Here is a 26,325-nt window from a genome sequence, read left to right as displayed (position 1 = left end):
TTGGATCACTGAAAAGTTCGGGTTACGGGAAGAATCAGGCAAAATAGGCAAAAAATCCAGGAATATCAATGTACAATCTATATATATTTGATTTTTTTAAATAGTTAGTTTATGTTATTTGAAATTGATAATCGGCCTGAACTAAACATCTAGAAGTGAGGTTTTTAAAACCAAAAAGTTAGCGCCCTACAGGCGTTTCAGGAAGCCCAAAAACGAAATATTATATAAACATTATATAGTATATTTTAACTAGATTTTTTTGTCTTCGAAATATTGTAAATTTTCTAGTAACAAGCTAAAAACTGGAAAAGTTCCAAAAATGATGGTTTTTTTTTATTTATTTACGCTGTGAAGTAACAAACCTGAATTTCAGATTTAGTACTCCCGAGGAAAATATGAAACCGTTAGAAAAAATATTATTGTTTTTTTCTTCTTCATTGTTTGAACCTAAACAACTAAGGATTATTTAATTATTATCAAAATTAAAAAAATCACATTGAATTTAATATTACAAAAATAATATCAACAAAACATTGCTTTCAAAATTATTCAATCAGAAAATAAGATGGTAGAAACGGTTTTGATGGTTTTACTAAGAAAATATGCATAGTTAACATTCTCTCCGATTGCGATATTTTATCTTCTAAGCTACATTTTATTTTTCGACTTTTTATTGTTGTATATGACTTTGAATAAATGAGATTTTTTTATTTTTCCGATTAATTACTTCTATCAAAATTTAAAAAAAATGTTTTGGACAGTCAAATCATCATTCCACACTCGTATCCATGCACAATCTAGTCAATGTCCATCCATGGTCTGAATAAGGTGTTCGCCAGAGTGAAATACAAGGTTGTGGGATTCCTATAGAAATTCAGTCTCAGCTAGTTTAAAATTTTTAAGGAATTTCACTCAAAAAGGAAACAAATATATTCATTCTAACGTTTTGCTAGTCATTTGAAGTTTTTTTAATCCACTTTTTGGTTTTCCCACTTTCAAGTATTGAAACAACCCTCTTTCTCCAACCATACATGGAATCAATTTTTCACAAATCATGGTTGACTCGTGTGTTGGAACTATTTTTCCCCCTTTATTAGTGTGGTGAAATATATAATAGTTTCTATTTCAACACATAATAAAAGGATTGATATGATTAAAGGTAGAAAAAAAAAGCACCTAAAATATTAATTTTCGCATCATTTCCTATTCATCTTTGTTCCATTTTCGGACCATCAAAATTTATATTTACTATTTAGCTACAAACTTGAATATATAGATTATATATATTAGCTGCTTTAATGATAATTTTTTAAATAAATTACTAATTTTATATTTATTTTTGAACGAGTATATGTATTATCGATTCTCATTTTCACATAAAATAAGAAATAATAATAACAAGAAAAAAATTATTCTTGTATACTTCTATACTTTGAGAATATTTAAATAAATGGTGAATGGAAATAATACAATTAGAATGATTTGAAATACCACTAATAAAATTTAATATAATGGTTGATAATCTTGTGTCAATTCCCTAGTTAAACAAATCTTGTTGAAATTTTAAATACTGTTAGATAAATTTAACATTTTTAATAGCGCATTTTATTTGCTTATGAAATGAAATGACTCACCTATGGTGTCCCAGAAATTAAATGGTGGTTTAGACATTTTCTCCTCTGTATCTTCACTTCAGTACTTTTTTTTTCATAATACAGTCTTATCTTTTCTAGCTGCATAACATGAAAATAAAATAACATGATAACCAACTATGATAAACCGTTGAGAAAATTAAAGCGGAATAACATTTTGATATTCTCTCATTTTGTATGCAGTTGTGAACGTCATCTGTTCTATAATTATTGGAAGAGACTAATGAAGAAATGAGAAAGAAGTAAATATGAAGTTACGGAAACAAATCAGTGGAACTTCAATGGTACCGAGTCGGATCAATCACGACGGATAGTACAAGAGCCCAAGAGGAGAAAAACAGTTATTTCACCCCAATTTTTGGCCACTTTAATGAAAACTATATGAAATTACTAGTCAGAATCGGTGAGTCTGACAAGTATGGGAAGGGGGAATAAAAAATGGTGGTTGTATCAAAAGTTATAACGATCATATTTAAAGTAAATTTACTAAAACATGAGGCCTAAAAGAGCTGTTTAGTTTTAATAGTTCCCATGATAGTTTCTTTTTTTAAGCAACATTTCATAAAAAAAAAAAAAAAATGTACAGAAAAATCAGTAGTTATTGAATTTATTGTGGGAAATCTATATTTCAGTAACAATGCGACGTAAAGATGTCTATTAGCACCTGAATTAAACCTTTTGATGAGCTATAAAGTAGTTTATGATGTTTATCTTCGTAGGAGAAGTAGTTTTCATGGTATTTTCTAAAACAAATTGATTTCTGGTTGTTCGGACAAACTTTCATATTCTAAATTTATATTCAAATGCAAATATCATAAAAATGCTACTAAAAAAAAATGCTATAAACGTTATATATTACTTTATAGTACATAAAACTATATTGAATTTAAGTGCCACTAGACATCTATACGTTCCACAGATAAATTGATAAACTGATTTCTCCAAATAAATTCACTAACTACTGATTTTTCAGTATATATTGCAAATATCGCTTTTTTAAAAACGTTATCTAAAAACTTAACTATTGAACGACACAGGTTTACTATGGCTCTTCTATCTTTTAGAAAATTTACTCTACTTCAAACGATGTTTTATTAGATTTTCTATCGTTGAAGTTATTTTCAAAGATATATAGCTCAAAATGAAAAATTTATATTTTTCAACATTTTGAACCAGCCACGATTTTGTATTCCCCCTAACTATACTTGGCCGACTCATAAATTTTTACTAGTAATTTTCATTAAAGTAATAAAAATTTGGAGTGAAATAACTGCCTTTTTTCTTTCACCGGGCTCTTGTACTGTTATACTTCTGAAGGATCGAAGTTTCCAAACGGATCCGAAAAATGTATGGCATTACTTTATGAATTAATTCATGGAATTATGATAGAAAAGACCAGTCTATTGAATTCGAAAGATGTTTTGTCTCGATTGTTCATTTAGGTGCAAATAACGGTCAAAATGGCTTCTTGGAAGCTCAAGAATGCAGCAGTAATTTATTCTTTGTTATTTTCTTTAGGGATACGGTAGATGATGTTATTTAGGTTGCAAGGTTGATGCGCAGAATCATAATGTCACCTCCATCATCCCATTAGTTTAATAATTTTATAAAAATCTATAATAAATATATATATATATTAGGTCAAAACAAAATTCTTGGTGTATAAAATAACTTTTATTTAAAGTTTATCATAACACTAGCTGACCCGTCAGTGCTTAGCTATTGCTATATTTGAGGATGTATATAGATTTAATGATCACCATTGACGGTTTGATAAAAATGATTATATTTAGTTAAAATTAAATATTTACGTATTCTTCATTATTATGATTTGGTAACATAGACTGAGCCAATATATGCAATGGGATTTGTTATTAGCACCTCAGGAAACCCATAACGGAATCTTTAATATTTGTTTTCCTATTATTCGAAAAAAAAGCGAATGTGCTCACTGTGTAGTACATAAGTAAATTTGTACTATGTTGAAATAATTCAGTCCGACTGACCCATAAAAGTATTGTAAAAAAAATTATGTTCTTTTTGGCACCCGAGGAAAAACGTTATTACGAATTTTTGAACAAGATCGGGAAATAAAATTTTTGAGACCAAAATTTGATTTTCCTTTAATTGCCCTTGAAAAAAAAAAGTAGAAATAACTTTAACACTACTCAACCATCAACCAAACTTGGCAGTGGCTTGGGACTCTATAAACTGCACCAAATGGCACAAACCTTGATAATTAAGCAAATTAGAAACGGAGATATAAAATAAAACATTAAATTTTTTTTTCATTATATTAAATATAGGTTTTTAGTGCGTGTTCGTGTGAAACGATAAAGATATATATGTAACGATAATTACGTTCTTTATTCTTCAATAGAACAATATTTACACTTCATATATTACAAAACATTTATAATTTTCAGATAACAACACACGTTCTTTTTTAATTAAATCATTGTAATTGATCATATGGCGGGAGGTTTCAAATGGGTTTGCCACTAAAACAAATGTAAAATAATGTAACTTTAAATGAATTATAATTAAAAATATATTTAAAAGAAATATACTAAAGATATGGAAATGTTAATAATAATTTCGACAGTGGCAAACCCATTTCAAATACTCTCTTTGCAAACGTCAGCTATTGCCGCTGAAGACGTTAATCATGCCACCACAGGTTTAAAGAGCAGACATTCCAGTTTTCCAATTGCTTAATTAACATTGGAATCGAAAAATAAACCGGAGTTATGATCGATTATATGCCCAATAGTCAACGAAAGAAATCAAGGTCAATCTTTTACTTAAATCAAGGTTAAAATTTTCCGATTTTTAATTTTCTTGAAAAATAGTATTTAGCAGTTTTAGACGACGCTGAAAACGAATATGATTTGCTTTTTCCTTTAAAAAAAAAATTATAGACCTACTCTACCCCAAGCCACATTTTGTTTTTGTGATTTTTATTAATATAATATCGTTTTTTAGCCTCTTAAATTGGGTACCCTTAATCGGGTAAAAATCTGGTGGTCGAGCGTGATTCTGACCAAATCACATCCTTGGACAACCGTTGGTCTAGTAACAGTACTTCTTTACAAATTACTGAACCCCTGACCCTTCATCGGTTGTAGCGGTACAGATTTAATTTAATTTAATTTTAATAATATCTTTTAATGGTATGAGTAATATTGCTTTTACACAAATTATTATAAATATACAAAATAAAGGCCATAAATATCAAATAGGCTAACTTCTTCATTCGATTTTCGTGATACTACTTTGGCTTTCGAGGTGAAAAATGACGTCTCTCATTCTGTCGCAAGTAGTTCATCGATTTGTATTTCAATTGAATCTCAAATGTTTCTTCTAATAAAATTTACTATCCATTGTTATTATCTAAATGAAAAAAAAAATCCATTTTCAAATAACAGTTACTCAGTTCTAAATAATATCGAGATGTTTCTTGGCACAGTAGGTTAGTATGTCAATGTCATTGGCTGGCAGGACCTATTTGTGCTTGTTAGGAATGCCAGACAAGAATCTTCTGCGCTATAGTATTTTATGTGTAGCTGTTTTAGGTTCTGTTAAAAAATGATTGACGTTTTGTTCGGAACACTCTACAGTTGACAGCAACATGTTGAAGTAAAGATTGATTGGTACAAAGGAAATACGGTTCAGAAAGCAAATTGGCCAAGCAAGATTTTATTTATTTCGCTCCCTCCCTACTTAGGGGAACTGTATCGTATTCAGGTAGGAATGAAAAAAAAATCACTCGTACTTTACGTTTTGAGACATCAAGGAACAATTTGATTTTTTTGACTGTCTGTAGTCTAAATTGTATCGGGATTTAATACATATAACATTAATCCGATTTTAGCAAAATTTGTAGGAATAGTGTGGATCGGTATCTAGATGGTAAAATTTCTTATTTTATACTTTCACTTACGTTATGTTTGCATGGTATATAATAAATTAAATAAATTTCATTCTCACGTTCCAGTTTCACCTCTCCAGAGAAAAATTAATTTCCTCGATTCGCTTTAATTTCAAAAACGCTTCATCTAGTAGACAGTACTCAAAGAAATTTACAAAAATAAAAGAAATGACTATTAAAAAAAAAAAAAAGAAATTTGGAGGAAGCTTTTCTGACCAATGACCTTGGCAGACTTTTTTTATTAATACGAGTAATCCTTTCGAGAGGTTATAAAATATTTCTGGAATACATTTAATTGATTTTTTGTTAAAAAATGTAACATACAAACTTATAAATACAATATGAAATATTTTTCTGGGATATACCTGATTGAATTTTTGTATAAAATAAAATATTCAGTTGAATGTTCATAAGATAGAATAAAAATTATTGAATTGAATTGGCAGTTTTGTTCCTTAGGTGTAAATAATTCTTTTTATTATATTAAATTTTTATTTTTGTCTAATAATTTTCTCCAAAGAAAATTCACCTATGAGTTCCCATGAAACCTGATTTCGTCCTTTTGTCTCCACCTAACTCACCCTAATAACGTTCACATGACTCTCCCACCTCCATAGACTTGATTTACCACCCTCCTGACATATATGTATTCAAATGCATTATCTTGCCATAACAAAGAATTTCGAATAAGCTGACGGAAGAGGAAAACAGGTTTATTATATGCCTTAACTAATTTTAATTAATTAAATTTTATTAAGTTATTCAGTATCCAATATTGTTTTTTTGGAACATTTTTATTATTTTCTTTTATTGTACAATCATAAGTGTACATTAGGTACTTATTCATAAAAAGATGTGGTTAATTTTTTTAAATTGTAGATTATATACAAATATTTATTGTATAAGTTGATGTTAATAGCAAGAACCTATCCAAATTAATCAATTAAATCCTCATGAAAAATATTTCGTTTGGTAATTTTTTTGTTTAAAATCTAAATCACGTTAGGATTTTACACCATAATTACATTAAACTTTAAATACATAATAAGTTGTTAAAAGTTATAATCATTTATTTTGTTCAGTTAATATATTTTCCAATACCACTAGTCTATCTCTTAAGTAATTCTTCAGCTATACTGACTTTATAAACGATAAAAAGTTTTAATTTATGACAGAATAATGGAGAGTTCCACCTTCCAGGGGTCTATATACAATGTTATACTCACTTAATTATGATTTTTAGAGGATATGTTTTTCTGTCGATGTAGCGTATTCATGAAATAAACTCATAACTCCTCACATTGTTTTTAGCGTACTGGAAAGAACCCTCGGACACGTGTCAAATATTTTTGGACCTAGTATCAACAAAAAGTTTCATCGAAATCGGTGATCCCTCGTGCGTAGGGGTTGAGTAGATTCCTCATTTTTTTCTTTATAATTATTTCTATCAGTATAAACAATACTTATAAAGCACTTTTATAAGGTATGCTTATAACATGGATAGATTATTTAACTTTTAACAATATATTATAAGTTTAATGCATTTAATTAGAATATTGCAATTATAGTTAAAAACCCTGAAGATGGAACGAAACCCAGAAGGGCCAAGACGGGAGGTGAACTTAAGTTGGATTTTTAATAAAAAAATATTAAACGGAAGATTTTTTACAAGAATTTAACTGCCCTTCTTTTGTATTTATTATTACTCATAAAGTTTTTATTAATTGACTGCTTGTTTTACTAATAAGTATTGTTTGAAAATATTAGTTCATTAGCATATTATATTAATATATTTTACATCCCAAATTCAATTCATTAATTAATTATATTGTTACAACAATCACATGTAAATTATTTTCACATACCAGCCTTAATTATTACAATATCATTTTTGATCGTATAATTTCAGTTTAAATTGTTGAAAACATAACGAAACTAAAGTCATTACTATCAAAGAGCTATTCATAGCTGAATTCATTCTGGAGCATAAATTAATGCTGAGCGTTTTCACGATTTAACCACAAAAAGTACATTGTCCATCAACATTTTTTATTTTTTCAAGTAATTTTTTGTGAATTATTAGCTTTATCCACGCAACAGTTACACATAAGCTTAAAGCTATGTTAGTAAAATTGCGATTTAAACCTTGAAATTATTAAATAAAAAATTATATTTGAATTAAAAATTATTATTTTTTAGCTGGTGCAGAAATCATTGGATCTAAAAAAAAAAAAACTATCTCATTTAAACTATTTATTTTAATGAAAGTTGACCGGGTTGGTCCGGTTTTAATTTAGATAATAGATTTCCTTTGCTGTCTTGTAATTCAATATTATAAATCTTTTAATATATATTGAAACTATTACTTACAATTTTATTGCATCACTTGTTGTTTTAAATAACAATTAAATGGAGGCTACGCACAGAAATAAAAAATATATGATGTATGATTGACAAAAGTGCAAGAATAGAAGTTTATTGAAGGGAAGGCAGAGATAGTTTAGAAACCAACCCTACCCCGTGCGATGAAGTACAGGTAGACACTTTCCTTTGAAGTTTAAATTTACTTCTAGCATTTAACCAGCTGTAGAGAGAGCTCAAAAAAGAGATTCGTATTACAAAAGGTGGGAAAATATGATTATAACATAAATATCTTCTTCTCTTGAATAATTCTGAAGTTTTCTACTCCCCCCCCAACCCTTGAGGATTTTCCGCCCATTCTAAATAAACGGTTAGAAAAAGCACTTTTTCGGGTTAACCTCCCTCTAACTTTCTGTTCATTTAAGGCGTCTATGGCAATCTAATTACCAAAGTTAAAAAGCCTTAAATTGTCTACAAGTTGTATATGTATCATATTGAAAAATTTGAAAGAAATACTTTAGTACAGTGTTATCAACTGCTCTAAAAATGCTTAGAAAACGCACAAAAATATATAAGTTGTTTTATTTGTTGCTGCCCCTTTATATATATTTTTTTTCGTTCAGGTTAGTGCAAAGTTAATAATAATTATAATCTTACAAAAGTTTAAATTTCCTACAAGATTCATACAAAATAGTTTTAATTATTCACTTTAATTGTTTAAATAAAAGACAAGATGTTTTATTATTTGGTCAAACAAACATATACAACCCGTTAAAATTTAATTTATAACAAACACAAAGTAAAAATAAATAAAACATATTGAAAATATCTGCTCTAAATATACTAAATTATTATACGATAAACTATTTGTAAAAATATGTTAATAATTATAGTTAAGATGTTATTTAATTAGACATAAAACTATAAATATTAATCAATATGTCATTTAAATATTATTAAAACATTTCAATATGAAAAAAATGACGTATTTAATTTATTATTTTTTTTAAGAAAGCTGAAGCAATATTATTACTAAAAATTTTTAAACATCAACAAATTCTAAAAACATTTAAATACATCTTCTGAAAATTAGGTAATTTATATTTCTTAATTTTCAATTTTTTTCGTTTTGTATTTTTTTTTAAAATTAGTTTTCTACTTTTATTATTTATTCTATATAATAATATTTGTTAAAACAAGAAACCCACTAATAGTGTTAACGAAACATTGATTTATATAAAAATGGTTTTATTGACAATAACTATTGTTACTATTACTGACAATCACATACTAAAAATTACTACATAGCAATACAATAGTAACAGTGGAGTCACAAATGCATACAAAACAGATAAATAGAACATAAAACATATACAAAAATAAGGATAGTAGTGTTAAGATTAATAAGAATCATTCTTACAATATAACAAATACAACAAAATATTAGTCACATTATTAGTTCAATATAATATTATTAGTGATAATATCAGTCAATATGTTATATGTAATACATATATTATATATTGTACACAGAATACATCATTTATTTATTGTGTGTTTATTCTTCTATTCATAAGAAAGAAAGAATCTTTCCTCTTATGAACTGTGATAAATTTATATTATAATTTTTTATATTATCTATTAAGACTATTTTTTTCATTGTTCGAATGAAATGCTTTCAATAAATAATATTAGAGTAACAATTTTTTTTGCATCTGTCTGGTAATTTAAGACATACAGAGAAGAGGAGCGGATTATCCTAGAGGGGGGTGGAGTCAAGTTTTTATTCCTTTGAGCTGCCGTCAAATAAAAAAAAAAAACCTGTCAGGCCTGATCAAACTGGTGTTGCTGCACACTTTATGTACTTGGCTAAAACTTCTCTTGTAGAGAAACTGAGTAAGGACCTTTTGAACAGGAGGTAAAGGATACCTACACGTCAAACGGTGAAATCTTAGATCATTCAAAGAACTGTGACTCCTCAAACAGAATATGTGGTGTAGATATATTTCCTTCTGCAAATTCAAAGAAGAGATTAACAGGTTTCCATTATAGCTATTCAAATGTATAGAATACCGTTCGGAGTTAATACAAACCATACAAGAGGTGTAAAAGACACAATACTCAAGAAATTTAGGTTTAATTTGTCTTATAGTGAAGGAGCAATTCAGTTTCGATTGTGGACATAGCAGAAGGACTGTGTTCCTTCCTGAAAACTAGCGAGGAGAAACTAATATCCAATACACAGTTAATAAAAGCTTCATTAGGAAAATACTCCATACGAGATTGAGTATGGTATGAAGGTGGAGAAAATGTGAAATATGAAGGTAGAGAAAATATGAGTCATTCAGAACCCAATGACGCGGTTAAGTGCAGGAAATGAAAATTGAGGCAATTAATGTTTTTAATATATTAATTTTTTTAATTCTTGGTTTATTAAACTGATGAGAAAAGTATATTAAGTCTTTTTACGGACTGTAAGCTCTGCAAAAAGACAAGATAGGATGTGTAAATAAAAACGTAAGTATTTATTGAAACAATGACAGTTTCATAAATATTTTAGGACTTATAGCTTATGGCAGCTGAAAAACACTAACATCTTGGCCGTTAAGTCTAATAAAATATTCAAAAGACTAAGATCTTGGTCCTCTGGTATTATTTCTGGGTCATTGTCTTTTGATAACACAAACTCTAACCAACCCCCTTAAAAAAAGATTTTGCTTATGATGACAGCTTGTAGAATGTTTTCATCGCCTTCTTACTTTGAGAAACAGTTATAAGGTTTGTTATCAAATTTCTTTACAGGAATTCTTCTTTTATTTCTATTTTAATATTGTTTACTTTATATCTTTTTTGGCTTTTCAGTATTTCGAGACTATTTCCTTGGATTCCTGCTACGTTTTCTACCAAATTTTCGGTCATTTTTATCATTTCTTCATTTTCGTTATCTCACGATGTGACAGTATCAATACGGTTAACTCTCCTTGAATTAGGATAAAATAGCGAATCACTAGTACTTTCACTGTGTTCTATTTCCCTTGAAATTTTTATTTTTTATTAAGAAAATTTATTAATTTTTTTTTAACACAATAATTTTCACAAACACTTCAATGTAATATTTTTATATTTTAAATTAAAAAAAAGGACGTACACAAATCTCGAACAATTCTAAATGGTAGAAGTGACCGTTACAGTCATTATGAATTTATTATTTTTCAGTGTTATTAATAAATATCAAAATAAGAAGAAGAATTTAATTTTTAAAAAAATATTTATAAATAGTGGAATTACTCACAATGGCTTCTGAAATTATTATACAATATATTCAGAAGGTATAAAAAAAGGAAGCAACCAGTAAATCCTTTTATAACTAAGAAGAATATTATTTATTTCATTGAAATTTATAAAAATCAGAAAAGATCAAAAAATAGACTAGCTTCTGAACGACTCACATAATACCTTATTTTAGTCCTTAATATGATAATCAAATAGTCGATGGAAGAAAGCAAAACAGTCAATTCATATTTCAACTGGTCATAAAACAACCTTCAACAATAATTATAGTGTTTTTCTTTCGTTAAAATTGATTTGAGATAACAGTAAAATCTAGTGAGCTTTGTTATATTTCAATTTAAATACTAAACGAAAAGAAATGTAATTTATATTGCAGTGCATCCGCCATATATGGATATGGTCCCGAAATATTTTGATTTAATTAATGAGCTCTGAAAAAAGACCCTTAAAAAGAAAGATGTTTTCACTAAATCCAATATTAAAAATCTTCCAGTCATAAACCTAAGATATTTCTTTCTATAAATTATTTCCCGGATAAGAAAATGGTTTAAGTATAACATCACTAAGCTTTCATGGCTATCAAATAACACCACAGACTATCAGTGCATGAATATTCAAACTATTTAATCCAAGGTAATGGTTCCCTCTCCTCAGGCTGTATAACGACCCATCTCAATTAGAATTTTGATAGGACTACATAATGAGTTTCTGAAACTGGGTAGCAAATGCGTTTCAGGAATAGTTTTACAACTCACATGAAATACAATATTATATTTTCAGAACATGCCAAATAGAATAAGTTTATGATTCAAGTAATGTCTTATAACTTGTTTTATGGACTGAGGCAATGATATTTATTTAATCGAGATGTAACTTAGATAAACTAGGTACCTCTTCAGTGATAATATGACTTTCAAAGTTTGGTGTTTATATACGAGTATATATAAGTTAAGTATCGGCGAAAGCCAAATGTCAAAAAAGAGAAGAAGGAATAAGATGTAACACGTGTGAACTGCTGTAACATACTAACTTTATTGGGTTCGGTACTTCTCTTTATATACATGTGATCAGCTGATCTCCTCAGTCAGCTGACATCAAAGTAACAGCTGACTAAGGCTGTAACTCCCTCTACTTCAACTATACAATAAATTAATATAAAATACAACAACAATAACTATTTATAATAAATAAACTATATACAATAAAGAAAGCAAAAGATAGATGCTCCTCGTAATCACTTATTACAAACTAAAAGTAAAGCAAAACAAAAATAAAATCATGAATTTATACAATAAAAAAAAAAATGCAACGTAATTTATTCAGTACGTCGCCATAATCAAAGATAAATTAAAAAAACATTAATCACCATAACACAACAGATAAGTTGAGATGAGGACACTCCGGATTACTCTTGCGCAGGTGTTTCGGTTAGTGGGATTTTAAGTTGTTCAATATGAACGGTCCTGCGCTTTTTGGGTTCTCTGATGCTCTTAATAGTTACAACATTATGTTCTCTTATTATTATCACCCTGAATGGTCCCTCGTATCGCTGTATCTCCTTACCCTTGTTTGATCCCAACTTTCTATATACATTTGTCCCAATTTTTATCATTCCCTTCCTATCTGTGAGGTTTAAATTCTCCCGAGCTACTCTCCTGATTTTTCCCTCTCCAATATTCCCCGGACGTTTTCCCATAGCTTTTTTCTTGAGACATGATTGTTGCTTATCTCGTCACCGTCCGCCGCCGTGCCCAATCATACATTGATTGCGGGACTACAACCGCCGAATTCCACAAAGCCCAAAAACGATCTCGAACGGCGAAAACCCCGTAACGCTGTGCAATGAATGATTGTATGCCGCAATTGCCTTTGGCATTGCCACGTCCGGTTCAATCGAAGGTGATCGCTTAGCGTTCCGTGAAGCCGCTATACGCCTCCTCTACTTTTGGGTTGTTCTGATGTGTTGAGGTGCCATATCACATCCAGTTCCTTTCGTATCTAAGAGTTGTCAAATTCTCTTCCACTATCCGATGAGATGCGTTCGGGAACTCTGTAGATTTGAAACCACTAGCGGAGAGCTGCCAATACTGCTTCTGAAGACCTATCTTGCACCTGGTGCGCCATTCCGGCCTTACTGGAGAGGTCAATCATGGTCACCCATTTTTACCCCTTCCATGTAAATGTGTCGATTTGTAAATCTTTGAGTGGAGCATCTGTGGTAGGTGTCTTCTCCTGTCTTCCTTTAGGCGGATGTGTGTCGCACTTAGTGCGTAGACAAACCTCGCAGCTCCCTACAACCTCAGATATAGTCTTCCCCATTCCTCACCAAAATTATCTTCTCTTCAACCCCTGCATAGTCTCATGGATTCCCCGGTGATAGTCTTTCCCTGATGATACGCTAAGGTGACTTCTCTTTGTTGTTCTTCTTCCAGAAGGGTTTCCACCATCAGTTTACAACGGATGTATGTCCTGTCTATTCCAATCTGTTCATCACGCCATAGCCGCTTGATCTTCTCCCAAACGGTATCGTTGACAACATACAGGTGATGTTTTTCTCCAGGCTTCGAAGCATTCTTTAAAATTCTACAGATCTGGTCATTCTTCACGCCTGGTTGCGACCAGATCGTCGTTATTTTACTTCCCCCGTACTCACTATGTTTAATTTTGGTCATTCCCGTGGTTTTCATCTTCCAAATAAATGTCAAATAATCTGAGCCCAAAATGTCTTATTCTCTGGAACACGCTATTCAAGTGTTGCACGTGTTCAATCTCGTTCGTACTGAACAGAAGGAGGTCATCCATATAAATCTGACAGACGAATTCGTCAATTCCTCTCAGAAACTCGTCCATCAGGCGCTGAAAGGTTATGGGGCATTTTTGAGGCCAAACGGCATCCTTGTAAACTCATAGTGACCCCTTTCAAAAGTGAATGCCGTCTTAAGTTGATCATTAGGGTGCATTTTAATTTGATGATACCCAGCCTTCAAATCCAGTGTGCTGAATACCGTCGGCCCACCCAACCTGTCTAAAATGTCTTCATATCTGGGGATTGGATACTTTTCGTCAATGGTATTCTCGTTCTGTTTCCTGTAATCTATCACCACTCTGTACTTTTCAGTAGTTTCACCTGGCGCACTCCTCTTTTTAACCACCCATAATGGACTATTGTATGGGGATGTACTATCAATAATGATTCCCTGTCGTTTTAAACTTTCGAGTTCCTCCCGGATGTGGTGACGTAGTGCCTGTGGGTATCTCCTTTCCTTTACATATGTTACCCTCTCCTGCTTCAATGGGATCTCATGGACAGTCTTCCCCGTAGCTCCGAGGATACCACCTTCTGTAAAAAAAAATATGTTGGTATTCCCTCTTGAGTCGTTGTCTCGTCAGTTCTCAGCTTGATTGGTTGCCCCAATTCGTGCACCCTCATTCCTCTGTTGTTGACGACATTTGTAGGTTATTTCTGAGCATTGACCTCCATCGGTTCAGGCACATTTTGCTCCCTCCGTCGATACATATAGGGACACTGTCGAGCTATATGTCCTTTTATCCCACATTCATATCATCGGGTGTGGGGACATTGTGCTGCTAGGTGTCCAGTTTTACCATACCCATGGCACTTGCGGTCCTCCCGCCGAACATTGTTTCTGGGTTTAAATTGGCTCCTTCTATTTTCCGTGTTACTATTTCTCTCTCTTCTACCATCTCTTTGGTCTCTTCTTCTCCAAGGGTTTGGCATGTTTCTTGGCCGATGATATTCCATCCGAGTCCACCCTGCCTGTTCTACTTTCATTTGGGCCTCCACCTCTCTAGCGCTTGTATCAATGAGATCTTGAACACATTCCACAAACGAACGGTCTCTCAGCATTCCCTCTTTCTTCCAGTTCCTTTGCCAACTGAATCTTCAGTACCGTGGATAGGAATTGCATTCGACCCTGTACTTGGATCGTCTCCAACATCTCGCTGAATTTGTCTTCAATTCTGTTATAGCGTGCCAGGAGTTCTGCGGCGTACTGACCATTAGACTGTCTCGGTTTTTTCGTTTCTCTGAACATCATGAATATATCCTCCTCCGGTGTCCACCGTCCTCCACCGAATGCCTTCTTTAATCTTTCTTTGATGACCTTCCAGGAGGTCACTTCATCTGCCTGAATCAGATTAAGGATACATCTTTTTATACGGCAGACTATCGCTGCTTTCAGTGCTTTTGCATCCTCGTTGTCCAATAGATCCTCCGACATCTTCGCTTGTATTCGCCCCATCAGGCGATCGCCACCTTTTAAAAAATTATTTAATCCCCGGTCTCTCCGGTGAATGTTTCTAGGTCCGATACCGACTTTCTCAGGTCCTGGGCAGTTGCCGTACGGACCTTGATCCATTCTAGCGTCGTGGTATGAAATTGCGCTAAAGAGACTTATGGTAATGGTTGAATCGCCTGCGGTTGGTTGGCAGCTGCTAAAGCTTGGTTGACTGCAGCTTGAGGTTGGTTGTTTTACCATATACGGTGTTCATATTCTCTAGGTTCAGAACTGCTTTTCTCACTAATCCGATACTGGTCATAATTCAAAGAGAACAATGAAAAAACATTTTTCTTTTAGATTGAAAATTACTCCGGTATCTAAAAATCCTGGGTTTCGGCACCAGTTAAGTATCGGCGAAAGCCAAATGTCAAAAAAGAGAAGAAGGAATTAGATGTAACATGCGTGAACTGCTGTAACATACTAACTTTATTGGGTTCGGTACATCTCATTATATACATGCGATCAGCTGATCTCCTAAGTCAGCTGACATCAAAGTAACAGCTGACTAAGGCTGTAACTTATATATATATATATGCTACTATCTGAAGGAGTAGGCAACCTTTTCACCGTTAGCAAAGGTTTTATTGTTGTGTCTTCACAAAGAAAGACAGGTCTTTTTTGTCGTTTTAGAATGCTTGAATGTGAATTATGAAAGTGTTTTCTATCCTACGTAAAAAGACTCCTGTATGCTATTTTAGTTCAGCAGCTATCGAAAAGGTTAGCTTACCGAAATTTAAAAAAAAAATAATTCTTTAACATAAGAAATATATGAGAAAATAATAAAGAATTTTACCAAGGCCATTTGAACTGTAATAGCGGTCTTTACGTTCAATATTTACAGGTATACATTTTTTAAAAACAAAAAATTGGCATTTTTTGAATTTGCTTTGGCTTTTATTTTATTACATATACTAAACTGCAACTCCTACGAAAGTTTTCATCATCAATTCATTTGTGATGTATTTAGCTAGCATCGATTTGAGTGCTATTACACATCAGTACAACTAATAGATCCTGAGATACAGCTTAATAAATATTGCAATTAAAACAATACTTACAATTGTCCATCCAAAAGCAAACCTACGTCAATTTCGAATCCTACTCAGATCCGGCACAAACCTGGAGTTAGTTGGATCAAAATGTAGAACAGGCTGTATAAGAAAATTGTAAGCAATATTTTCATCAAGCAATGTTTTAATTGTAATAGTTATTAATCATAAATTACACTATGTGCTTGTAGTTTTTTTTAGTAATTAGTTATAGAAAGTATTTGTTCTAAAAAACTGTTTTTTTATTGTAGAACAAGACTATGCAAACAATAAAGTTGCGAAACGTCGCCTAAATAAAGTTGCATTATTGATTGATCCTCAAGGCATACAAATACACCTGAAGACATACTGTATATCAGTAGCTGGCGAAGGTATATGGAGGTGTTTTACTTCTTGTTGTTTCTGATTAAGAGTTACCTAAGGAGATGTGATAGGAAATAAATGAGAAAAGTTTTTGAGTAATTGATTTGTAAGAATAAACATATTCGGCTCCAATTAAAAAAAAGGTTTTTTCCATTATATTAATAATTCTCAAATAACATAAAACGTTCAAGTCCCAATTTTAAACACAATATTCTACCACCTACCTCTAAAAATAAAAAAAATCTAAATATTTTAAATGCTAACTTTAGCTAGAATCACTAGCTAACAAAACTTTATCACAACATTTTGGAACGAAATTTTAATTTGAAATTTTGACAAATATTACGGTGGCCAAAAAGATACAGTGGCAATGATGCTCTAAGCAACAACGACAAATAATGTTACAATAAGCATTACAAAACCATTTAATAGTTAATTATTGTTCAATTATAAAAAAAATAAAACCTTCATATTTTATAGGATAATAATAATTGATCAAAGAATAGAATCTAAACTTTTTTTTTGGCATGTTAAAACTATATAAAGCAACAGTGTATTACTAATCTGTTGTTATTCCTTTCCGGCCGGCGTCTGTGAAATGAATAAGAGTGGAATATGTGGTAAACGCTATGCTTAGAAATTCCGAGCTTTCTCAATATTAAAAGTTAAAATGTAGGTGAGTGTAAAAAATGAAACTCTGGGACTGAAATAGCAATAAGGATTAAATTTCTCATGAAAAATATTAGTAAAACGTAGAAATATTAATTATTTATGCTATCTTTTATAAATGAATGTATCCCGAGGCCGTATTATAACCAACAAGTAGGTAGAGTTAACTTTGGAAACTATTTTATTTTAGCGCGACTTGAAAATTCCCCTTTATTTGAAAATCACACATCATTCAAGTTTAGAAAGTTGTATAAAGTAAAAGAATATTTTATTGAAACATTAAAAAGCATAGCTGTTTAGATATTGGGGGCATGGAGGCAGCGGTTGAGGCGAACTATATTTATAGTGAGTGATCGGATGCGCTATTGAGTTAATAATTGAGCCAATCTATGTGGCCGAGAGGACGGAGCAATTGACCTAATCTCAGCGAGCCTCTACGTCACATGCTGTCATCTTTACCGCCTTCAAAATATTTATTCCCGTTTGTAGATCGGGCCTCCATCAGTGAGTCGTTCATTCCATGTTATTGTCCTCTAAGCAATAAACGACGTTGTTTTCATTGATATATGAAACTTTCATTGAGTTAGTCGATCCTTGGACTCTGATCAAAAAGCTTATTCTTAATTAAAATGATTTATTATATTGTTTATGCTTTCATTTCGCTCATCCGAATTTAGTCCATTAGCATTTCACTAAATCCTGATTAAATTTATAATTTTTTACGATGCTAATAATGATAATAATCATGGAGGCCTAGCGAACCTAAAGTTGCGATGCCCGATAACACCAATCGCTCTCTACATACACCTTTCCAGTGAAGTCGCTTCAAACCCATTTCTCCTAAATCATTTTAAACGCAATCCTCCCATCAACGCTTTGGTCTACCCCTCGGACGTTTACCCACCATTTCAGGGTTTATTAACATTTCAGTGATCCAATCGTTACTAAGCCCTACAACCTTATACGCCCCAACAAAACTTTATTATATTTTTACTGAATTATATTTACCGGGTGTAGTTCCATAAATTCAGTATTGATAAGCCTTCTAAATTCTCCCGTTAGTTCGTCCTGTTTCAGTCCGAATATTTTATGCAATACTTTATTTTCGAAAATCTTAAGGCGCTGTTCATCCCTAGGTGTAAGAGACCACGATTTGACGATGATAATTCATTATATATAAAAAATATTTTGTGGTTTTTATGTTAATTTACAAACGGGTTTATAACAAAATTAGTAATTTTACATCATAAGTTGTCATTTTAATTACGCAGAATACTTTTTTTAAGACCGAATACTTTTTTTTTCTACATTTTAAAGAAAATTCGTTCAGTACAAATTTCATCAACTACTTTGGCTAATTCGTGGGTAAAATATTTTTCTTGACTCACATATATTTTATAAAAGATTTTATTTTAAAACGACAAATTAAATTTATTATAAAATTAAATAAATTTATTCTTAATTTAAAACAAATTTGATCCTTTTTTTCTCTCAACCTTTATTCTTTAAAATTTTTCCAACGTTTCGACCCTCAGGCCATTCTCAAGAATTCCAACTTCAATATTGATGTCATTTCCTTTTTCAAATCTTAATAATGCAGGCTAATGGTGAGGAAAATACTCTGATCTATGTACTTGAAATTTTTTTTTCTTAATTCTTCACCTATCAGATTTGTTCCTATAATCTAAAAATTGAATGATTGTCAGGATCGTTCATGTTTATATTTTGTAATTAGAAACTAGGAAAATACAAGTAATTATTTTTAAAACTCTTTTTAATTTTTGTTTAAAAACAAAAACAATTATTCTTCATTCTCTGATGTTGAATGATCGTTCTCTAATCACAAAACATTTTCAAACCGAATTTCATATGTTTAAATTCAAGATGATTTTGTTTTTAATGGACTAATATGTTTCCGTTCCCACTGATGTATGAATTACAAGATATTGTTTATAAGTTATGAAGTATATAATAATTATATCATTTGCTAATTTGTCGTTCATAAAGATTGGGTTGTAACCAAAATCTTTTCTCCAAACAAACTCTTAAAATATTTTATATATATTTTTTTCATGACATTAGGCTTGTTTAATGATTTTATTAGTTTATTCAACACAACAGTCGCAAAGATTGTAAAATAATAATTTTTAATTCATCAAGTTTATATACGAGTAGCTTATATATAATGTATCGTCAAAGGCCTTTTTGTAGTCGGCGATGAATCTAATTGGCGCCACTGAAAAATTTCAGTATGGTGATATCTTGAGCAATGAATGGGTTAAGTATTGTAGGTCAAGAATGGAATGAGAGATCGTTTAGCTACGCCATTAACAATGCCTCTAATATTTTCCAAGGAGCTTAACTTGGTATAATTATTGATAAATATTACAGTTATAAAAAATTTTTTGTGAAGTCTTTTTTTGAAAATGAAAATTTAGCCAACATATATTTGATTGATCAGAAAAAATAATATATTATAGTTTTATTAATGTTTTTCTTGCTGTTTTATCGTGTTTCAGATCAAGATAGAAGATAAAATCTACGAAGAAAATTAGGTATAATAATATTGGTTATAATTAGAGTTAATTCTGCACAATATTTGTTATGAGGATTCCTTGAAATATGTTATTTCTTCTCTCATTTATTTCACCTGAACAGTTCTACTATATATATATATATTTTTATCAAATCATAAATGTGATAAACTGTCGTTATAAAACCTTGGTAGGAGATATTGTATCGCTTATTACCCTTTATTTCTAAGGAAAATAGTTATCATAAATTAAATTTTATATATTCTCAGACATATTCTTAAGTTACATTAGAAAAATGAACAGTCACTTTCTGTGATTAATGTGCAAGTAGAATATTTCTGTGTCACGCAAGATTTGATACTGGGACCATTTATATTTTAACTGTTTCGTACTGAGCATTTCTTGTTCACTTTTGAATGGTGTCGCATATTTTATTATTTATCTTCTTTTTGGTTGCGAATATCTATCATAAATCACTGGTTAAAGCTTTCAATAGCATGGGATGCTATTGCCTAACATCCCTAATCGGATGTATAACCTTGCCTTTCTCAAATAATTGAAAAATATGTGCTTGTATGACCGTTACAATATGCACTACAGTTGCATCTTTTTAAATACTCTATCAATGTATGTCTGGTGATTTGGATAAATGTTGTATTTTAATTTTCAGATGTTTTATTCATGAAGAGCATATGTTGGTCTATTCTTCAGTAATATGCACTGTCAAAATTATTATCGAGCATTATTTCCATTTCTGTCGCTGTTAAAAAGATCTTTATCTAATATTTGATCTAAAGAAATTATCTTACAGAAGAATAATAGATGTGTATTAAGTGTAATTTATCTTTGGTGGTGATAATAGTGGAAGCCACATTAAATAAAAATCCAATAACTTATCTGTCAAGAAAAATTCGTTCAATTGTTATAAGTGATAATTGTTAATTTTTATTTGTTAAAAACTATTCAATAATTAATTATTCCTAGAATGATAGCGAAAGCATGACATCCATGATCTATTTTACTCTTGATAATGCTGTTATTTATTGATGGATTATTATATCTTAATTACAGAAAAGCATTTATATTTTTTGTATTCATTCCAATATTTGAGTGTACATTGACTATAACGTTGAATATAGTAAGATGTTAAATATTTTAAAATTTAACTTTACTTAATAAAAAGCCATGCAAACCCGAATAAAGGTCAGGTTTTGTCTTAAAACAGAACATATATATGTTATTTAGGGACTATACAAAACTAAATCTGTAAAATGAAAATTATTTCTGTCTTTCGGTTAAGACTTACAAGAACAGATGTTGAGAGTCAATAGCCGAAGCAGCGGCCAACAGAAAGTGAATCAAATGTTTACCTTTGATTAATTTAGTTCTACTTTCGTTAAGCATATATTGCCTGTATTCTTGAGGTTTAAGTCTGATATATTTTTCGAGTATATTAAAAAGCTTAGAGTTATCGATAAAAGAAAAAAAATAAACTTTTTAGAGTAATTCAGGCATGGAAATGGAAAAAGTTGTATGTGCCGAAAACATAGTTTTGGGAAAAAACAAAAAAAAAAAAAAAAAAATGGCCACAATTTTATTCCAAAATTACAGCTCTAGGAGCTAAACTGTTCAAGATAGGACCAAGGATTACCAGTCGATTGGCGCTGGTTTCTTCATCGTTATCCCGCCAAAATCTCATTTTTCGTATTTCTGGCACTTACAGGCTTTCCCATTTCCATGCTTCAATTAATGAAACAACTAAATGGTTTTTGTTAACTACTTAAATAATATTTCGTTCTCAACAAAGTATTATATCTGAATGAAGAAATTCGCAGTCTTAATAATAAAACTTTACGATAATAATATGTTATAAATGATGATTTTTTCATTATATACGCAACTACTACAAAACGTGTTTGATATTTTGTGTTGGTAGTGAATGCACTTTATTTAAATTATATACCATATGGTTAAAGGACAGAAGCACATAATCCTGAACGAAAAAATACTCACTTTCCTAGATATAATTTCAGAGAGAGATAGAGCAGTGGGCCATATCCCGGGGCAGACTGTCCGAAATAGAACAAGAAAGCATTTGGCTCAGTGCACGGAGGTCCAGTTTTAGAGGTAGTAACTCAAACATGTGGCATCACAGTAAGACGCATATGTCGTGTGCTTTAATGACAGTGATGTCAGTAATTTAATGTAAATTAATGTCAGCAAATCTTATCTACAGATTGATAAAGGCCGTGATCGTTAGAGTATGCAAGTTTAGAAAGAATTTTCGTCAAGTTTGGTTTTAGTTTAATTCAGGATTTTTTTTAGTCTCACTAATGTTTTTAATTACAGTTACACAGAAAAAAAAGAAAATTTATTATTTATGATTTTTTTAGTATGCTATGTATTCATTATAATGATAATAAAAAGGAATATATTTTGATCTGAAGTAATTATTTATTACTTAGTAAAAGCGATTAAATATTCACAATTTAACATATAGTATATTGTAGATGATTCAAATTCAAGTTTAAGGCAAATGGGAAGTCTGAACACCTTTAGTTATGACATGGCCAAGCCGAAGCTCTGAAATCGGAGATAAAATCCAAGTTTTTCCAAAAATTTCATTTTCACAAAACATTAATGTCCCCAAGAACACGCATTGTTCCCCTCAAATTATGATAAAATCATCATTTATAAATTCATAACTGTAAACAATCCCAAGGAATTAACAGTGCAGAATAATTCTATTTTGTATATGTATAATTTTTATTTTTATTTGTATTTATGTGAAACATGAAATATAAGAGGGAATATTTATTATTAATATTTACCGAAAATACACTTTTTTTTTTTTTTGTTCCATGGACATTACTCATCTTTCATCGATTGAGAAGGCATCCAAATAAAAACGATCTATAACCAATTCTTATTTCCCTAATACCATTACGGAATCCTGTTTGCAAAATTATACTTAAGCTCCACTGTGTTGCAGTAAGGGTAAAAAAAAACCGATAGCCAATTACTAATTAGGTCTAGTAATAAATATAAGTACCAGTTAATAGGGGAGGTATAGAAAGTGGCTTCATAAATCAAACCCCGACTTGGAATGGCTTAAGAAGAAAAAGCCCACGCCCAAGCCCTTAGGGGAGTCGCTCTTGAAAATATCTCGAAGAGATGGGATTGGGACAAGCTATTCAAGAAATATGCTGAGATGTAGAGAGGGGAGAAATGGAGGCTTTCTTTGAAAGGATAGCTCGAAAATAAAGCACTCGAAGGAGAAAGCTGTGCTTTGAGACATCTGGTTGTGCTGTAAGGAAAATTAAATGAGGAATAAAAAGACGAAATATCTTCTACAATAATAGATTAAAATTTGCTTTCGATTTTTTTTTTATGTGATGATAATCTACATTTTTTCAGATATAATTTATTCTAAGTAAAAAAGGTATATATCTATTGTTCATTTCTCATTTTTCCATAATATTGGGGGTTGATAAATACATTTTCATATCAAGAAGTAGGTAGATATATCAACAGGTAAAGTATAAACCAATAGTATAATGAATAAAAACGTCTATATTATATAGTATTATGTGTATTATATTATGCAGGGCAGGCTTGGGATTTCAAGCACTATGATGTTCTAGAAAAAATTAAACGGTATATAAAAAAATACTGCTCCATCCCAGACATACGCCTAATAATATTTTGCTCTGTAATGAAATAAGAAAAACAAAGTAATTGTGGAAAATGTCTACAATGTTTCTTCTCTAGTGTTTCTTTATATGCGGTTGAAACAGAACAAAAGCGTTCATGCATTTAGTCGAAATAATAATTACAATAAAACGAATCATTTTCACTTTCATTTACTTATTTATGAAATATATTGTAAGAGGAAGTATTTTTAATATTTGTATTTAGTATTTAGCCCAAGTTTGTTTCTGAAAGTATAGTTATTTGTTTCAATAGAATTTCAATTCATTAATTTTTGATGACCAAATTACATTTGTTTTTTTTAATTTAGCTTATCTTTGATTTTGTACATAATAGCTTTATTGTTCTGTTGAGTACAGTTTAAAATTAATTTTATTGATTGATTGAATCACTTTAATGACATCCAATACATAAATTCATTTTAACATAACCCTTAGACCCTTCTATGATTTATGGGTATTAATTGGCAACCATTAAATTATCATGATCATAAAAAGTATGGCTTGTAAATTTATTAATGTCCCTTCCGTATTTGAAAACATTATTTTTAACTCTGCTCAGTTCAAAACAAGTCGAATATCATAACTGTAATAAATTCTGATTTATACTAAAATGTATGCATTTTATGCTTGAGCGTTCTTATTTTTTCCCCTTGTTTTGTAATTTAAATTAAAAAAAAAAATTATCAACACTTAAACAAACTAAGTAAAAAGAATTTGGCCTCTTTTAATTTTTGTTCTTGATTAATTTGGTAAGCACCATCACATTAATGTTAAATTACTTAACGGACTTATATTTTTGATCATCACAGCTGCATGATAATTTTAAAACCGTTAAAAAGTTGGAAATGTTCCATTTAAAGGTTCATGAAAGTATTCAAGAATAATAAATTACAAATTATCTTTATTACATTAAAAATAATTACAATTTGCCTTAAGAAAAAGCAATCAGTAATTATATTTGAACGACTTCATACCATTTGTACAAGAAAAAAAGTGTTTTGATAAAGAATAATATTTATATACAAAAAAAATACTATTATATATAAAACAAAAAAAAATTCAACACTATTTACTTTCAGTATAATTTTACAAAATTGTGGGATTGAAAAATCGGGTAAGGAAAATCCGAACCCTATGAGCTCTTGATGTTGCTGGTAAAATTATAAAGAGTCATGAAAATATTTACAAATTTATAATAAGGTATGTACAACATATTTCTTTATATTACAGCTGTTCTTATCATACTTAACCATTATATACACAACATATGTACCATAAAATTATTTTAACTTTTGAGTCATTTCAGCACCGAAAGCAGTACCGTTGTAGACATACAATTTAGCCCTATATTTTAAACCTTAAAATTATATTTACAAACATTATCACATTTTATAGTATTTACAATCTCACATAAGGATAAAATCAACTTCTGTAACTATCAAACTAAGCATCATTAAACAGAGCTGAAGCCAAGCCAAAGATTAGGACTATCACAGTGATGATAAGCGCAATGGCGTCGATCCAGAACTTGCGGACGTAGGCCCAGAACGAGGGTTGCTCGTAGTAAGTAAGCATGTGTACGATGCAGGGGATCGTCGTAGAAAGGGTACACTGGCCGAGGACTCCAGTAACTGACAGAAGCAGCTCCAAGTTTGGTACCAAAAGGGACACCAGCACTGTAAATATAAGCGAACTTTCAAAAAATGCATTTTAAACATAAACCGGAAAAATAGCTAACCAAAATTAACTACAATCTACATTTTTTATTCCAATGCAATGGATGATTTATTACACTCTATTGCTGAATTAGTCAGTTCTGAAAAAATCTTTAACCGATTTATTTAAGCGCCGCCTTATTAATATAAGATTTGGCGTTTTTGTAACACTCAATCAATACAAAAGTTCCATTAACACAAAAAGGAGTTTCTAGTCATTTTTTATATAGCAAAACAAAATAAAAGTCTTATTTGAGTTTTATTTATTGGAAGAAATGGATTAAATAATAAATTAAATAGATTGGAGGAAGATTGTCCGGATGGCGGTCAATAAAGGTTCCAACGGAACATGTTGAGATAACATCATTCTTATCAGCCCTTACGAAGCCCTGCAAATTGGATCGAAACGTTGGTTAACAATAAATAGTTTTCTTTTACTATTTTGATACCTTTATTAACGGCCACCAAGACTATCATCCTTCAGTTTATTTCATACGGTCAACTATCTTCTTCCAATAATTTAATCAGATAGAAAAGTTGTTCACAATTTTTAGAAGGTTAACCAATGGGTATAAAAAAATTATCAAATTATTTAAACCACAAACATTGAACAATAATTACATATTCTAACCAAAACAAAACAATATAAACTATTTATATTTAGCCAACGTTTCGCCCCACGGGCTTCATCAGGGCTAAAAAAGATACAAACAGTTAGATGATGTTAACATACATCTCATATGTAA

General features: G+C 30.6%; 2 protein-coding genes across 4 annotated transcripts in view; both read right to left on the bottom strand.

Moving 5' to 3' along the window:
- Positions 1-22,299, bottom strand: part of LOC106682364 (proton-coupled amino acid transporter-like protein CG1139) — an 86,175-nt gene extending 63,876 nt beyond the window's left edge. The window contains exons 1-2 of one of the 2 annotated variants that reach the window (XM_014423166.3): positions 22,165-22,205; positions 1,635-1,733 (exon numbers count right to left, since the gene is read on the bottom strand). In XM_014423166.3, the coding sequence (XP_014278652.1) occupies positions 1,635-1,671 (37 nt within the window). In that variant the 5' untranslated portion in view covers positions 1,672-1,733; positions 22,165-22,205. Of the gene's footprint in view, positions 1-1,634; positions 1,734-22,164 lie in introns of both variants that reach the window. The other variant, XM_014423168.2, reaches the window with a different exon arrangement.
- Positions 22,300-24,747: 2,448 nt separating this feature from the next.
- The window catches only part of LOC106682380 (proton-coupled amino acid transporter-like protein CG1139), a 59,775-nt gene continuing 58,197 nt past the window's right edge, over positions 24,748-26,325 (bottom strand). For both annotated transcript variants that reach the window (XM_014423194.3, XM_014423193.3), the window contains exon 9: positions 24,748-25,540. In XM_014423194.3, coding sequence (XP_014278680.1) covers positions 25,308-25,540 — 233 coding nt within the window. In that variant the 3' untranslated portion in view covers positions 24,748-25,307. The remainder of the gene's footprint in view (positions 25,541-26,325) is intronic.

The sequence above is a fragment of the Halyomorpha halys genome, unplaced genomic scaffold (assembly GCF_000696795.3).
Source record: "Halyomorpha halys isolate HHAL.00 unplaced genomic scaffold, Hhal_1.1 Scaffold409.1, whole genome shotgun sequence".
NCBI lineage: Eukaryota > Metazoa > Arthropoda > Insecta > Hemiptera > Pentatomidae > Halyomorpha > Halyomorpha halys.
This window is presented reverse-complemented; position numbering and strand designations above follow the sequence as displayed.